The sequence below is a fragment of the Bombyx mandarina genome, chromosome 26 (genome assembly GCF_030267445.1).
Source record: "Bombyx mandarina strain Sakado chromosome 26, ASM3026744v2".
Lineage (NCBI taxonomy): Eukaryota > Metazoa > Arthropoda > Insecta > Lepidoptera > Bombycidae > Bombyx > Bombyx mandarina.
The window spans coordinates 2,885,833-2,903,952 of NC_143232.1; the positions used below are offsets into that span (position 1 = coordinate 2,885,833).

The 18,120-nt window shown below is 38.5% G+C and overlaps 1 protein-coding gene across 1 annotated transcript; it reads left to right on the top strand.

The window, feature by feature from the left end:
• Window positions 1-1,210: 1,210 nt before the first annotated feature.
• On the top strand, window positions 1,211-12,026 carry LOC114250766 (cytochrome P450 4c21-like). The gene is made up of 10 exons (XM_089738734.1): window positions 1,211-1,352; window positions 2,146-2,235; window positions 2,939-3,049; window positions 3,839-4,024; window positions 4,687-4,778; window positions 5,629-5,692; window positions 9,057-9,246; window positions 9,871-10,022; window positions 10,943-11,122; window positions 11,831-12,026. The coding sequence occupies exons 1-10, from the start codon at window positions 1,211-1,213 to the stop codon at window positions 11,983-11,985; spliced, it is 1,362 nt and encodes a 453-aa protein (XP_089594860.1). The 3' UTR covers window positions 11,986-12,026.
• The last annotated feature ends 6,094 nt before the right edge of the window (window positions 12,027-18,120 follow it).

Consider the following 18,120-nt stretch of genomic DNA (forward strand, 5'->3'; position numbering starts at 1 on the left):
CAGTGGGCTGTGTCTATGGGTTGGTTCGCTCGTCAAACTCTTCGTCGTAATCGACGAGTTTGACGAGGACGGTGACCGGTGCTTGAGACGCCTAAAAGGTGCGTTTCCGCGCAGTGGCGGATTTGCAGTCTCGGCCTCCCTAGGCCCCAAGTCATCAGCAGCCCCTTTCTCAGCATCCACCATATTATCATCATCATAATCATTCTTTCCTATTACCCTCTGCTGGGGTGTAGGGCTCGAATCAAATTTTTCTATTTACATCGGTCTTGGGCAGTCTGTTCTAGCTCCTCCCACGTCATGCCCAAGACCCCTAGCTCCTGCTCCACCGACGACGCCAAGTTGTTCTGGGGCGGCCTCTCTTCCTTTGGCCAGACACTCTCCAGGTCAGTGCTCTCTTTGGTAGGTGGGTATCGGGCTTTCTCAAAATGTGACCAATCCAATGCCACTTCCGCGTAAGGATCTCCTTCTCCATTTGTGTCTCCTTAGTGATCCTCCATATAGACTACATAATGAAATTACTTTATTGTCAACTTTTATCTAAATAGATTTAGAAATTTAGAAAAAAAATATAGTTTCATTTCGGAAGAATATGGTACATAAGTTGTTACAACTAGTTATTCGCTCTAACATACTCTGCTAACTCGGCATACTTGGTTATGATAACTTTTACATGAGTGCTATCAACTTTCAACACTTAATTGCGAGTTAAATATTTGAATATCAGATTAAACACAATTAATTTTTACGGAGCTACTTGTTATCGCAAGTGCGGGTGGGAAGTGTGGGTAAAAGTAACCATAAGTTTAGTATAATAATAAATAATAATAATAATAATAGCTGAGATGATAATAGAGTATTTAAGGATGCGGTATAGATTGCCATACGTTATAATAAGTTTTTTGACACGATTGGGGCCGCCCCTAACTAGGCCTACCGGGCCTTAGGGTAAATCCGCCACTGTTTCCGGGTGCTTTCTCCACGAATCAACTGTTCCAAAATAGCGTCGTTCAAACTCAACATTACGCTACGAGGACCAACGAAACGGTACGTCACACATATTTGACTATTCGTTCAAGGCCGGGCAGACAAAATTAATGTATTTTAAACAAAGCAATTATTGAAGTAAATTTCATAGCGATGCCGATGTAATATAAGAAGAGATACTATGGTACTTGAGCACAGTTTTATTTCTAAGCTTGTAGGTCACAAGATGTTCGTTCCAATTATCTTAGTTTTTGTTTGTATTGTGTTACTGTTTTATTCGATCGATAAGAGTCACAGTAATGTTCCTTTGTGTGATAATTATCTGCCTGTTATTGGACATACGCACATGCTCATTGGGGGTGGGAAAAGTACGTTTTGAATTTTGAATCTTCTGATTGATTTTTGTGTATCATAGACATTTTTATTTTTTAATTATTACACGTGATGGTAAGTAGTTTCCGAACCTCATCAGAGCTAGAAATTACCTCAAAAAAATTAAAAAAAAACGTCGACTTATCTTGTCTTATCGACTTAAGGATATCTTGCATCAAACGTCGGCTTATTTTTGAATTTATTATTACCATTGTCACCGACCGACATTGTCATTAGGTCGAGGTCTCAATTTTATTGTGTAAGGGGCTGTTCCGCTCAATAGACCGTATAGTGTAATAACTTCACGCCAGAAATAGGCGCGATGGTGGGACGAAGGTAATCATACCGAAAATAAAAATAAATAAAAAATAAATCTCGGAAGGCCCCTTGAACGAGATATTTAGTTCATAAAATATGAATTTACATATTTCCTCATTTTACCACAGTAAAATAAATACATATTTTATCCTGCGAATAATTCAACTGCTTTTTCTTGAATACAATTAAAAGGTAAGTAACTACTTTAAGCGGAAGGCAAAAATAATACGCACATTCGTTGTAATATGTACTTTATGAATATTTATATACATTTTATTTTTGGGTGGAGGCTTTAAGCGATTAAATCGTCGAATAACATGCCAGCGTGCGTTATTAGGTACTTTCATAGGTTCGAACACTTATTAGTACCACTTTATACAATCAGAATTGTCTATTTTGTTATTATAAGCTGACAGCAGAGGAAAAATAAGTTGTATGTATTAACATTAGTTTTAAACAATCTTCTTTCAGAATTACTACGAAGTGTGAAATATGTATGCGAAGATGCAAACAAGAAGGGTGGGGTCGTGGTTGCGAAAATTGGCTTTGTAAATTACTACAGTAAGTTTTATAAATTGAAGATTTTTCTTTTATCAATTAGACGACATAATTAAAACTAACAATAATAAACGCGATAGTAAACCTTAAGAGTAGTATTAATTGTGCTTACGATTCACGAAAACCTACGATATGCTTTTTAAGCGACCTTTGGAATAATATTTTGAAGAGAAAAAAAACTGACATCTTAACTCAAAATAACTACCTACTTCAAAGGAGGATTAAAACGAGTTGTTGGTGTTTTTCAACGATTTGATTATGTTACTGGCGTTATTGGCGTTCATGAGGGAGGATAGCCACTCAACGTTAGCGTGATCGTGTGTTTGTTTGTCTTCGAAGTTAACTAGAAACTATAATCACTACATCGTATAAAACAAAGTCGCTGTCTCTGTCCCTATATCTGTCCCTATGTATGCTTAAATCCTTAAAACTACGCAACGGATTTTGATGCGGTTCTTTTTAATAGATAGAGTGATTGAAGAGGAAGGTTTATATGTATAATAACATCCATTAAATAGTGGAGAAATCAATAATAAATTACAGTTTCCGAAGCGAAGCGAGGGCGGGTCGCTAGTGGGACATAAACTGAATCTGCCGTGCTCTGATGAGATCTGCCCTTTCGTGACCAAAAGTTCCGCAAATTGTAAAACCACGAAAAAGTAGGATATAACGTGTACAATCAAATTACTCTACATGTTGATTACAGTTATAACAGACCCAGAAGACAATTTGACAGTAGCCAACGGCGCACTTCAGAAACATTTTGCCTATCAGTTCGCGAGTAATTGGTTGGGATATGGTCTCGTCACCTCATCAGGTGAGTTTGAATTCAGGTATGGCCCAACTGGTGTAAAGTTGTTACTAGCATAACAACTGTCCGATCCTTTTGTTTCGGAGCAGAAACCGACGGAATACGCGGGACCTGGAGATTGCGGTTCTGAGCGAACTCAGAGAACGCAGCGGCCAATTATCCAGTGAATCTTTTAGTCGCTTTTACAACACCTACGGAAAGAGATGGAGTATTGCTATTCTATCACCGGTTTGACGGCACACCGTCTTCATTAGACTAAGGACTTTCAAACTTTGTTTTTTTATTATTTGCTTAGATGTGTGGACGAGTTAACGGCCCACCTGGTATTAAGTGGTAACCGGAGCCCATAGACATGTACAAGGTAAATGCTGCCACCCACCTTGAGATACAAGTTTTAAACTCTCAGTATAGTTACAACAGCTGCCCCACCCTTTAAACCGAAACGCATTACTGCTTCATGGCAGAAATAGCCAGGGTGGTGGTACCTACCCGTGCGGACTGAAAGACGTCCTACTATTAGTAATTACGTAAATCATAATTTTGCGGGTTCGATTTTAATTACACGACGTTATTCCTTCACCGTGGATGTCGGTCGTGAACATTTGTTAAGTACGTATTTCATTAGAAAAAATGGTACTCGCCTGCGGGATTCGAACACCGTTAAATCGTTAGATACGAATGGACCGGACGTCTTATCCTTTAGGCCACGACCACTTCAAACTTTTACCATGATCTACATGGTCTATAATTTTGCTGAGCCAGCGTGCCTAAGTCTGTATTGATGTTAAATTCCAGGGGAGACATGGAAGCGTCACCGCAAACTACTGAACCCAGCGTTCAGTCAGCAAATGTTAAACACTTACACAGTTGTATTCAACCGTCAATCGAGGAATCTGATTTCTGCCATCGAAATCCAAAAGAAGAACGGCCCCGTGCTTATCCTGGAGGCTTTAAAAGAAATAACTTTAAAGACATTATTATGTGAGTACCGATGTTTTAAAGATTGTACTGGCGAACGAATATGTCTTAGCAGCTACTGTCGATTCTATTAATAATAATAATAGCCTTTATTCAGACAGTATTTCATTTACATCATCATCATCATCATTATCCTGCCCTTCTCCCAGTTATCTGGGGTCGGCGCAACATGTTTTCTCCTTCCATACTCTTCTATCATATACCATTTCTTCGCTCACTCCCCTCTTACCCATATCTTCTTTCATGTAATCCATCCATTTCTTCTTAGGTCTACCTCTTCCTCTATATCATTTACATATCTTAATTTTCTTTTGTTAACAATTTTATTTTTATATACTTTATATATTAAAGTCTTAACTCTATCTTTAACTATTTAGCATCGATAACCTCGTCTGTATGTCATTTATTGATAAAGGCCTCCTCCAACCTTTTCCATTCCTCTCTATCTTTGGCAGTTCTTGTCCATAAACCTCCTGCTACGGCTTTAATATCATCCACCCATTTTCTGGATGGTCTACCTCTATTCCTCTTCATATGACTTGTGGACCAATTCATTATTGATTTTGACCATCTATCTTTGCCTCTAACTATATGACCGGACCATTTCCACTTTAGCTTTTTTATTGTTGTTGTGACATGTTTTGTTTTTGTGTATTTCTTTATAGTATCCATCCTTATTCTGTCAGATAGTCTTTTCCCCATCATACTTCTTTCCACGGAGTTTTGGCAAGTTTCCAGCTTTTTAATATTTGCTTTGGTGAGTGCCCAAGTTTGGCAGCCGTATGTGAGTACAGGGAGTATGCTGACATCAAAGAGTTTCCGTTTGATGCCTATACCGTCGATTCTACTATTACCAAAATTTTTTGAAATGTAGCGTGACACATGAAACAGCTAGCTGAGTGATATCTCTACTTTAGGATCTGTTTGTATAAACGATCGAATGGTCTTTATTCCAGTTATTGAACTGAACTATTACCTATAACCACTGCGTTCATACAGTGTGTTTTCAGAGATCTTTTTTTTATTTAATGCTTTGATGGGTGTGGACGAGCTCACAGCCCACCTGGTGTTAAGTGGTTACTGGAGCCCATAGACATTTACGACGTAAATATGCCACCCACGTTGAGGTTTCAGTTCTAAGGTCTTTTTTCTGCCGTAACCATTTGGCTTTGAATGAACTCCCCTCTACGGTATTTCCCATGCTATGACATGTCCTTCTTCAAACGAGGCTTACGACAGTAATCAGCAGTAGGCAGTGACTTGGCTGTGCCCCTGGTATTGCTGGCGTCCATGAGCGACGGTAACCACTCACCATCATGTTTTTTTTTTGCTTAGATGGGTGGACGAGCTCACAGCCCACCTGGTGTTAAGTGGTTACTGGAGCCCATAGACAACTACAACGTAAATGCGCCACGCACCTTGAGATATAATTTCTAAGGTCTCAGTTACCCTCAGACACAGGTCACTGAGTTTCTCGCCGGATCATCTCAATGGGTCGCGTTTCCGATCCGATGGTAGATTCTACGAAGCACGGCTCTTGCTAGGGTTCGTGTTAGCAACGTCGTCAGGTTTGTTGAATTATTTTTTGTGTGCAATTTAATTTTCAGATTATAAAAAGAGAACGCAAAGCTTTAAGGGATGAACAATCTTCCGAAGGTGCCCATAACACTGGTACGTAATTTCGCACCTTTCAATTGTTTTCAAGTGTACAGGACAAGACGCTTTATGTGCGTATTTATTTATTTATTTATTTATAACTTTATATACTAGACAGTATAAAGGCCGACTTAATACCATAGGCATTCTCTAACAGTCTACCTTAGGGGAGTGCAGAGATGAACCTTGGTAGGTGTAGTGTGATAGTGATATTATTTAAACATATGGGTATATATAAAATACATAATATTTATCTATATGTCGTGGTTAACGACTTTTAGTAATATTAAGACGTTGTTTTGACTATTATTTTAAATGACGAAATGTTGTTTTGATAAATATCACAAAATGTAGGGTAGACTCCGTAACGCCACAGTATAAAATGGCAGTACGTGGACAGAGTCGGGGCATTCCGTGTCAGACAGTCATTCAGTCCGTATCAGACGGTCCGTCCGTCTCAGTCAGTGAGTCTCTGGCAGTCGGTCTGTCGGTATGTGGAACGAAACTGTCGGTTTACCCTATCATTGTGAAAGTTGTGTGTGTTGAGTTTCAATGATTATTATTCAAAAGTTTTATTGACTAAGCTGAGTTCAATCGAATACGAGTGATGACGGAAACTACCGCTTAGCCATCCCTGTGTGTCGAATACGAGTGATGACGGAAACTACCGCTTAACCATCCCTGGCGCGCGCCGACATAATAATATATATTAATACGTGAAGCAAAAACTTTGTATCCCTTTTTACGAAAATTGCGCGGACGGAGGAGTATGAAATTTTACGCACTTATAGAGAATATAGAGAAGAAGTGCACAATGCTAATATTTTTTTAAAATAATGCATAATAGATACATTAAATCAATAAAGAAAACATTACACACACTACATACCATATATTTGACGCACACGCGCATGCATACTATTTATTTATTGTCAAACTCTTGTACTTGACGTCTGTGGTCAAATTGAGAATAGATTAAATATTGTTTGTCTTTATTAATATTTTTTTATAGCCTTGGCGAAATTTGCGATTATAGAAGTATAAATTACAATCATAATAGTTTACAAATTTACAATTCCAATTAATTATAGTCGAATTTCGACTACTGCAGGACCTCTAGTAGATACAAATACTCGTACTTAAATAAATACATATACACAAACATATACATATACATATAAAATAAATTGCTGTTCGTTAGTCTCGCTAAAACTCGAGAACGGCTGGACCGATTTGGCCAATTTTGGTCTTGAATTATTTGGGGAAGTCCAGAGAAGGTTTAAAAGGTAGATAAATATGAAAATGCTCAGAATTAAATAAAAATAACAATTTTGTTTTTCCTTTGATGTGTCCCCCGTCGGACGGATTCTTTTGTTTTTCTTCGGACGGATTCCTTTTTAAGTTTATACAAAAGTTTAAGTCTTTTATTTATCAATTGAGGCACTACGAAGTCTGCCGGGTCAGCTAGTATATAAATAAATATTATCAATTAGATGACTCTGCTAACTCTCTTAGAAACAGTTCTCGAACACTCGTCTTAAGTGCTTCATTCGTATTCGCGTATTCATATTGATCTGAATATCCTCCGTGCGTCGTATTCCTCAGTTCTGAGGGTCGTGACCTTTACTGAGCACTTTTGTCAGGACTATGTTCTTCCATTCACTTCTGTCCTCCGCGCAGTGGATAGCGACATTGATGCTGGATTCCAAAGTCGTCTTGATCTGATCGGACCAGCGCATGGGACTACGCCCCCTAGGCCTCTTTCCTTCCACTTTGCCGGTGATGAGAAGTCTTTCGAGATTGTCACCCTTTTTTCTCGCAACGTAATTACGTATAATTGCAATAATGCAACGTATAATTCAAATTTATTAAAATTTATTTTCTATTTTTTAGTTGGGCTCGTATAAAAGCGTATTTTGTTAGTTTTTTTTTAACTATTATTTACTTTTCATTTTTTAGTTAAATTTCAATTTTAACAATATATATTTTTTAATGTTTTTTAATATTGAATTGTCATGGGTCCTTAATAAGTATACCAAATTTCGAGTTAATCCGACGTTTTGAAAGGGGTCAAAATCATGTTCAAAGATTCTGTTACATACTAACATATATTACTAACATACATACGTCTGAAGCTAATAAAAGCTGTTATATCGTAACAAAATTCTAAATTATAAAATTAATACAAAAAATAATTACACACAAACAAACGAAATATATAGTTACAATAAATGAAAACCGCGCGCTTTAACTAGTGATAGCTTCATAATGACTATATAAGGCAATCGTTGGTACTGGAAATCAAATACTTTCTGGAACATCCGATAAGAAACGCCCACAACGTAGGTGCCTAGAAATTTCGAGAACAAAATACAATAGCGAGCAACGGATCAACTGCTTGAGAATGATTCCATTTCGCTCTATCCGAGTATTGCTATCTCAGTACCACAGGTGTTTTCTGGAATATGGACAATAGTTTTGGGCGTGGCTTTCTTCGGTCCACCATTCGGTCCCCGGGGTCGGATATGTAATTTCCGGCGGCCACGACAAGAGGGTTTTCCTTTTTTTTTATTGCTTAGATGGGTGGACGAGCTCACAGCCCACCTGGTGTTAAGTGGTTACTGGAGCCCATAGACAATCTACAACGTAAATGCACCACCCACCTTGAGATATAACTTCTAAGATCTCAGTATAGTTACTGTCGTGCCGCCTTCTCAAAGTGGCCCATTGATTCCGACTGAATATACTTACTGATTGAATCAAGCTTTAGGTCATCATGGAGATCCACATTCCTTAAGAACCACGGTGCTCCGATGGCTATCCTTTAAAAACGGGATTAAATGACTTGAAGGGGTTTTAAATTAGGGCGGGCCGCGTGAGCGAATACTACGCTTGCGTAGGTCATGACCGGGCGTACGCAAGTTTTGTAGAGCGTCACCTTATTACGAAGGGACAATTTACTTGGAATTGCACTGTCAAATCGTTGTTCGTGGGATTGAAACATTTATCTGCACTTCTCGTTCGTTCCCCTTTTGGCTTCGATTGAACAGTCCACCTTAAATTATAACTAGATGATGACTGAGCTTTGCTTGGTTTTTTTATTTTTATAACGCCATCTTGGTTAGTTGCCCTCAATTAAGAAAAATAGTATTATTATTCGCCAATAGATGTCGGGAAGAGTTGATTATTGAAAACACGAATAAAACAACATTTTCTGAAAATAAATCGTAGCTAGATCGATTTATCGCCCCCGAAATCCCCTATATACTAAATTTTATGAAAATCGTTGGAGCCGTTTCCGAGATTCAGATTATATATATACAAGAATTGCTCGTTTAAAGGTATAAGATAAGGTTTATAATTTCATCTAATATTACAGATCAAAAATTAAAATCAATGTTAGGTCTGCTCTTGAAGGGCTTGGATGACGACGCCTTAACTGACAGAGAGATCAGGAATGAAGTCGATACCCTTATAGTTGCGGGATCTGACACATCGTCACTGCTCATGACGGTTGTCGTGATGGTATTGGGCTCTAACCCTGAAATCCAGGATAAAGTTTACCAGGAGTGAGTTTATAGTTTATATTTATGCTCTTCTTATTTATTATCGTCATCTAGCTTATTGCCTTGTAACGGTTAGTAAACAAGTAAGTTGACTGTCGTCGCTTACCTGAATTTTTCACTGAAGTATTCTATGGAATTCTATAAGAACTATGTATTTAAAATTAATTGACAGTTTAAAATTTCTTCTTTATCCGCTTTGCATTGACATTATTACTTTACTGGTTGTAGGACCTCTTGTGAGTCCGCACGGGTAGGTACCACCGCCCTGCCTATTTCTGCCGTGAAGCAGTAATGTGTTTCGGCTTGAAGGGTGGGGCAGCCGTTGTAACTGACTATACTTGAGACCTTAGAACTTATATCTCGAGGTGGGTGGCGCATTTACGTTGTAGATGTCTATGGGCTCCAGTAACCACTTAATACCAGGTGGGCTGTGAGCTCGTCTACCCAACTATGTAATAAAAAAATAAAAATAAAAAACGTGCTATTATTATCTTAACAAGCGACTAGGATTTGAATTTAATATCTATTACCAGATTAAAATCCAGATTTACAGAGTATCTAGTCTTAGTCTGACCCAAAAATACGTATTCGACCCAAAAATATGGCTGATATCAAATTTTATTGCAGAGTTAAATCGGTTTGTGGAGATTCGGATGCCGATGTCGATAAACACCAACATCCAAGATTAGTTTACACGGAAGCTGTTGTGAAGGAAACGTTAAGACTATATCCGATCGGTCCAATTCTTTTGAGAAAAGCAGAAAATGAAATAAAACTAAGTATGTTTGTGATTTAATTTAGAAATTTATTCATTAACAGAAAGATAGCGAGTTCGTACATGCTATTAATTAATGGGTTCTTACCTCGATTTTCAAATTTCATCTCAAAGATAGTTTTATTTTTTTCATTTTACGCTGTTAAGCACAGGTTGAGGTGGCAGTGGGCAGGGTACATAGCTCGTAGAATGAATGGCCATTGGGGCCGGAAAATTTTCGGGTAGCGACCGCGTGACTGAAGACATAGTGTAGGTAGGCCTCCCACAAGATGGACCGACGACCTATTAAGGCTTGTGGGGATCCGCTGTATGCAGGCTGCGCAGGACCGGTCTTTGTAGCGAGGCTTAGGGGAGGTTTATGTGCAGCAGTGGATGTCTGTGGACTAATAAGAAAAAGGCATATTTAAGAAGTATGTACCTTCATCATATCAGTGTTCCGTTGGAAGCATTTATGCATTCACTATTTTTTTTGAAACAAACATGCTGATAAACATTACTCGTGTAAGGTATTAGCAAACCACGAGGTGCGGTGAATGAGTCGTCGTGGCCAAAAGATAAGACGCCCGGTGCATACGTATCAAGCGATGCAAAGGTATTCGAATCCCGCAGGCTGTTACCAAATTTTTGTAATGAAATAGATACTTAACAAATGATCACGATTGACTTTCGCGGTGAAGGGAAAACATCCTGTAATAAAAATCAAACCCGCAAAATAAATAATTAGCGTAATTACTGGTGGCAGGACGTTTTGTGAATCCGTACGGGTAGGTACCATCACCCTGCCTATATCTGTCTTGTAGCAGTAATGCGTTTCGGTTTCAAGAGTGGAGCAGCTGTGTGCAACAACTAAACTAAGAATTCATGTTGTAGATGTAAAGATGTAAACATAAATGAGTCACACGCACAATTATGTTATTTCTTCAGAGAACTACACGATACCGGCCAACAGTAACTGTCTGTTGGGTGTTTATGGTCTGAACCGTCACCCAGTGTGGGGCCCTGACGCGCACACGTTCCGACCAGAGCGCTGGTTGGAGCCCGGAGGTGTGCCCGAAGACCCTAATGCATTCGCAGGATTCAGCGTCGGGAAACGGAATTGTATCGGTAAATATAATAGAAATAAATCTATTCAATGGTCGTTAGGTATACCACAATATAATTAGTAGGTAAATCTGGAAACGGCTAAGTTGTATTCTACCTATTTCTGCCGCGGTACAGTCGGTCAATCGATGTGTTCTTCCTTTCATCCTGGTTTTATTGTTAAGTTGCAATCGGCACATGTCAAGTCATTACATAGCTCTTAGTATGCTTTGAGATATAATTATGTAATTTATAAATTTTACTTAATAATAATTTCCCTAAAATGTATTGGTGTCTGACTTAATTTTTTCGGATCAACTACTTTTATTAGCAAATACTATGTACATTCATATATACATCAATAATAACTTCGTACACAAGCATTCGACTTGTATAAAGCAAATGGAACGATTCAAAAATTGTATTTGAGTACTCGGTAGGCAGCGGCTTGGCTCTGCCCCGGGCATTGCTGAAGTCCATGGGCGACGGTAGCCACTCGCCATCAGGTGGGCCGTATGCTCTTCTGCCTACAGAGGCAACAAAAAAAAAATTGAGTCCGTCACTAGCTCATGTAATGCTATCAGTATCAACAATTTTTAACAAAGATTCCTTACAAATTAAAATGTAATTTATAGTTTTTTTTTCATTGTGACAGTATACAGACTATTATTATTTATAACAGTTCCAATTATTTCTAAATACATAGAACATTTGAAACTTATATTTTGACAGGTAAAACTTTCGCTCTCATATCGACGAAGATCACACTGGCGCATTTAGTACGACGATACAAAGTTACTGCAAATATATCTAAGATTGAATTCAAATTGGATGTACTCCTGATGCCTTCGAACAACTGCTACGTTGAATTTGAGTTAAGAAAATGAACCATTACCTAAACGGTACTATGCCTCGTCAGGAACCCTTCATCATGAATTTTGGTTTTGGTATAAAAATAAAGAAATATGTATGAAACAACTGTGGCTGAATGTAGATTATTTTTTTGATAACATTATTTTAAATTTCCTTCCTAAATTTCAATACGTGCATACTACAAAAATCACTGTTTTCATTTTCAAACACTCAGCCTTTCCCGTCCTTTATCTTCCCCGAGCGAACTAACCCATAGATACAGCCCGCTGAGTTTCTCGCCTGATCTTCTCTAGCTTCTTTTTTTCCCTACATACCTACGTCACTGGTAGCCAAGGGACTATTCCAGCTACGTGCAGGTATATATCTAATGTTAAACACAAAATTCAATCATTCGACCCCCAAGCATCGGTCACCATCCTTGTCGAGCTGCCGAGCGAACTAATCCATAGACACATCTCATTGAGTTTCTCGCCGGATCTTCTCAGTGGGTCGCGTTTCCGATCCGGTGGTAGATTCTGCGAAGCACTGCTCATGCTAGGGCTAATGGCCGTCCGGGCGTTGCTGGAATAGCCTCTTAGGCTTACTCGAGAATACGAGGGCTGCACTAAAAGTATCGGGAATGGAATATTTCCACTGTTCCTGTCATATTAAAATCTTTTTAATTGAAAACCCCTTGGTTTTAAAAATCGAATACCATTTATTTATTTAAAAAAAGATTCTCGGTCTTACCACGAGGTTTTTTCAAACTTGTTTAGTCGTTGAGAAAATGGAATTGACTCGAGAAAATTCAAGAGCGATGATTTATTATGACTTTCGAAGTGGTTTAACACAAAAACAGTGTGTTGACCGGATGATTTCTGCATTTGGTGATGAAGCCCCATCCAAAACCACAATTTATCGCTGATTTGCTGAGTTTCAACGTGGACGTGTCAAGCTCAGTGATGATCCCCGTCAAGGTCGTCCAAAAACTGCAGTCACCCAAGAAAACGTTGATGCTGTGCGTAAGCTGATTGAGGAAGATCGACATGTGACATACCGCGAAATTCAGGCAACTTTAGGCAACATTGGCATGAGTCAAATACAAATAATCTTGCATGAACAATTAGGTGTAAAAAAGTTGTTTTCCCGATGGATACCGCATTCGCTCTGTGAAGAGCAAAAAGCGGCTCGCGTTACTTGGTGCGTCAGAACTCTCGAAAGATTCCACGCAGGATCCTCAAATGCTGTATACAACATTGTATCAGGTGACGAATCCTGGATATACGCGTACGAACCCGAAACAAAAAACCAGTCACGAGTTTGGGTGTTCGAAAATGAGTTAAAGCCAACAAAAAATGTTCGTTCACGGAGTGTTGCAAAAAAAATGGTGGCCACGTTTGTCTCCAAAACCGGCCATGTTACGACTATTCCTCTTGAGGGACAAAGAACGGTTAATGCAGAATGGTATGCTAGCATTTGTTTGCCACAGGTCGTTTCTGAACTCCGTAAAGAGAACTGCAACCGCCGCATCATCCTCCATCACGACAATGCGAGTTCTCACACCGCGCACAGAACAAAAGAGTTTTTAGAGCAAGAAAACATAGAATTATTAGACCATCCGCCGTACAGCCCCGACCTAAGCCCTAATGATTTCTATACTTTCCCTAAAATAAAGAATAAATTGCCTGGACAGAGATTTTCATCACCTGAAGAAGCTGTGGACGCCTACAAAACGGCCATTTTGGAGACCTCAACTTTCGAATGGAATGGTTGCTTCAATGATTGGTTCCATCGTATGGAAAAATGTGTCAAATTTCGCGGAGAATACTTCGAAAAGCAATAAATACATTTTCAAATAGTAATGTTGTGTCACTTCGATAATTCCCGAAATTTTCAGTGCCGCCTAGGTAGGTAAGGGAAAATAAAGTCGGCCTTTCATTTGTTGTGAGGGTTATAGCAACTACAACTTCCTTTATACAAACAAATGCAATTAATGCGAAACAGTTGATTGAACTTTGCTTAATATTCAAAGTAAATATTTTAGTCAATTTACTTGACTCCCATAAATTATTTTCCATATAAATACACATTTTCATTATTCAGTCTGATAAAGTAGATGGCGCCATCAACATAATTTGAAACAATTACAATATTTATTCAAATTATTAATGTAGCTTGTAACAGGTTTTATTTTAATATTTATGTTTATTATTCGGTTTGGTCGGGACAACCGTTGTTCTGAAAAACTGAGACTTAGAACTCCTGTGTCTAGGTATCAAGTTTATTTCTTTTACTATTTACTTAGTGTCATGTCAAGTTTATTTACAAGTAGTGGTGGGCTCTACAGAGCAACGTGGTACGTTCCTCCTACTTTTGGGTAGAGGCTCCCAAATACCTACTAGTTATTTCCATTTTACTCAATTTAGAAGAGTATCGTTCGGATTTTCGATAATCCCATCGGATGAGTTGGAGCCTCTGGGTCTACAGAGGGACTTCGGTTTCTCTGTTTTTTGTACCGTACGTTCCATGGGGTGTGCTGATGTCCGTGAGCGCCGATAACCATACACCATTAGGACATGGGATGGCCGTATGCTCGTCTGCCAACAGGGGCAGTAAAACATAACTTAAGACAAGCCGTGTAAGTCGCACACATGTTTCTATCTCATTTTTAAGCCACCACAAAACACAAGAAGGAGGTTATAAGTTCCAACCGTATGTTTTTACATTTACTAGAGGTCCCGCAGTAGTCGAAATTCGACTATAATTAATTGGAATTGTAAGTTTGTACACTATTATGATTGTATTTTATACTTCTATAATCACAAATTTCGCCAAGGCTACTCTATAAAAAAATATTAATAAAGACAAACAATATTTAATCTATTCTCAATTTGACCACAGACGTCAAGAACAAAAGTTTGACAATAAATATTAAATAGTATGCATGCATGTGCGCGTCAAATACATGGTATGTAGTGTGTGTAATGTTTTCTTTATTGATTTAATGTATTTTTTATGCATTATTTAAAAAAGTAGTGTGGAAAATTTCATAGTCCTCCGTTCGCGCAATTTTCGTAAAAAGGGACACAAAGTTTTTGCTTCACGTATGTATTAATATATAGATAATATTAATTTAAATAAGATTTTATGTCTAGTGAATGTTTTTTTTTATTTTTTTGTATCAGTTATGTGCAGGATTCTGTAACTACGATTAGGTATCCGTAATTCCGTTCCCACGGCTTGCTTAGAATCTCTCTGAGAGACTCAGTTCTATGGGAAACACTCCTAAAAAAACTTAATATCCCATTATCTCTATTTTATTATTGCACCAGCTATCATCGAAGCCGAGTTCGTATTACTCCATAATTACCACTCCAGCTTAAATGAACTATTCATTACTGTATTTTCTGACGGTTTATTCAACAAGCTCTTATGATTTTTTTTACGTTTAATGAGTTTCCGATAATTCACCGTTGCTTGACTATCTTCTAAGGCAATAAAAATATTATCTAAAATGTTCAGGGCACAAACATTGTTTAATTTAAATCCTCCGAATTGCAAGTGGTATGTGGCTTTAACCAAGGATACTTAAAATTAAATGATTTGGGAAATTAAAAACAAAATTTGGCTTTATATCAAAAATATATGATGGAAATCTTATCTTAATGAATAACAATTTCATTTAATGGTTGTTATTGTTCAGTTTAATGGCTCGTTAAAATTTATTATGCATAGTTACAATTTGGAAGAGACTTTATTTGAGCCGGAAATACCATTTTCTGTGAATAGTCGCGATTATTTCTAGTACGAAGCGGTATGTGAATCAATATGAATTGTCGGACAACCGTTTTAAAATATTGTTGAAATTTCGACCTGCCTCGAGATGTCGCCGGGTAGGGTGACATCTTCTGTCGCCGACACCGACTTAACAAGACGTGAATGAAGCGATGCTTGGCCTTCTTAGATTATTTGTAATAGCAGATCAATAAGTCACAAGTCCACCTAATAATAGGCGGCTTCTAGGGTTTTGGCTAAATGCTCCTTACTGCTTAAGAATCTAAAACCTTGTTCTAAGAAGGGGCCATTGCGTATAGAAAAGTTAAGGGAGGGGAGTTCATCCGTTGAAAGGCAAAAGACAAAGCGACGTGCCACAATAATTGTTGGAAGCGGACTGAGGATGAGCGCAGTGGTTCCTGGAAGCAGCAATAAACCCTGGTCCAGTGACAATTGATATTATGCTAAATAAGCTTCAGAACACGCCCCATGGAACGTACGCTACAAAATACAGTAGGAATCAAAATCAAACTCGTGTCTCTAAGTCGCAGATCTAAGCAGCTTTCTGCCACTAAGACTACATTGACCCAGCATTCTAGCTCAATCTATCACGTGGTACAGCAGGCTTTCGACCAGGACTGGCACTGGCTTTTTTTAGGATAAAGGGTGTACTGGTAGCTCATCATCAGAATCAGTGTGCGAATTCGTGGATTTATTTCTTGTAATTGCTAATATGTGTGGAAGAGCTTAAATTTTTATAGACATCAACAACGTAAAAGCTCTTGCCCATCTTGAGACATTGAGTTCTAAGTCTCCGTTTTCTGTACAATGGCTGTCCCACCCTTCAAACTGAAATGCATTACTGCTTCACGGCAAAAATAGGCAGGATGGTGGTACTTGTTCTACGGAACTTTTACACGATGTTATTCCTTCATCCTGGAAGTCATTTGTGAAACACGTATTTCATCAGAAAATTTGGTACCTGCTCGCGGGATTCGAATACCGGCACAGTCGCATCGCTAGATACGAATGCACCGGGCGTCTTATTCCGCAGGCCACGACGACTTCTAAACTTAGTCAAGCGGGATGTTTCTAGCAACTATCCGAGTGCTTCTGAGTGAGGCTTAACAGCTCAAGGAGGAAATCGCAACCTACTGAGAAACGAGAAAGTCGACGGGCTGGTGATGTAGACTAAACGGACCCCTGTAGGCTCATAGATACTGATTTATTTACTTGCACGACCTTCGGTATCAGGCGAGGAAAAGACAATAAACACTTCAATTGTATTGTCAATTATTTCAAGTAATAAATACAGCATAAATAATACCTAATAAAATTATATAACAATAATAAAATTTCCGACTGTCGACTTACAGAGTCAAGGCACCACGAGCTCGGCGTTATCTTCACTTCACAACTAAATTTCCTATAACAGAGACAAGTATTGAATAAAACAAAACACTATTAATTTTTATTTTGCGTCCGTTTTAATTGTTCTTTTATTCCTTCCAAAATCTAGATATAGTATTTTTTGTGGTCGTTTGTAATTGTTGGTTTGTTGGAGAAAAATAATGGCAGAATGCGCAAAATATTCATGATACAAAACGTTTACGATAATATTTTTTGGTCAGAAAAACCTTAAGAGTCACAAATGAAAAATAAATAGGTATAATCATTTTTGGGTTCGGTGGACTGCTTATTATTGAAGACAATTTATTTTAAATTTTATTTATTAACAGCTGTAGCTTAAGTCTTATTGAACACATAACATTCAGATTCTGTAGTCAGAAAGGCCAGTTCGTGTATATAGGCATAAACCAGATTTGAGCTTCTGAGGAATTATTTGAGATGATACCATCATCTCGTTTTTACCATGGCACCGCCTGCCACCGGAGTAGAGTTCATCCATACTACCTAGAACCACTGCGTTCATCCACAATGCGTTTTTTTGCCACCTACCATATGGCTTTGGAAGCTCCGCTCCACGGTGTTTCCTGCGCGTTATTACATGTCCTTCTTCAAATGAGGCTTGTGGAGAGTATTAAAAGGTAGGCAGCGGCTTGGCTCTGCCCTGCCATTGCTGACGTCCATGAGCGACGGTAACCACTCACCATCAAGTGGGCTGTATGCTCGTCTGCCTACGGTCTACGGCAATAAAAAAAAAATCCTTTTTTCCTGGAAGGTAAATCACCACCCCATATGCTGGAGTTGTGAGTTGATAAGTGGAAGAACACAGTAACCACTTACCTGGCCAGCACAAAAAACTGTAAAATGTTTCAATTTATTTGAGAAAATTTGGTGGTAGGACCGCTTGTGAGTCCGCGCGGGTAGGTACCACCGCCCTGCCTATTTCTGTTGTGAAGCAGTAATGCGCTTCGGTTTGAAGGGTGGGGCAG

Bases quoted from the DNA above. Each gene is read 5' to 3' on its own strand.
- LOC114250766 (XM_089738734.1), top strand. From the start codon at position 1,211: ATGTTCGTTCCAATTATCTTAGTTTTTGTTTGTATTGTGTTACTGTTT. The intron at 1,353-2,145 runs GTACGTTTTGAA...ATCTTCTTTCAG, and splicing joins GCTCATTGGGGGTGGGAAAA to AATTACTACGAAGTGTGAAA. The intron at 11,123-11,830 runs GTAAATATAATA...ATATTTTGACAG, and splicing joins CGGGAAACGGAATTGTATCG to GTAAAACTTTCGCTCTCATA.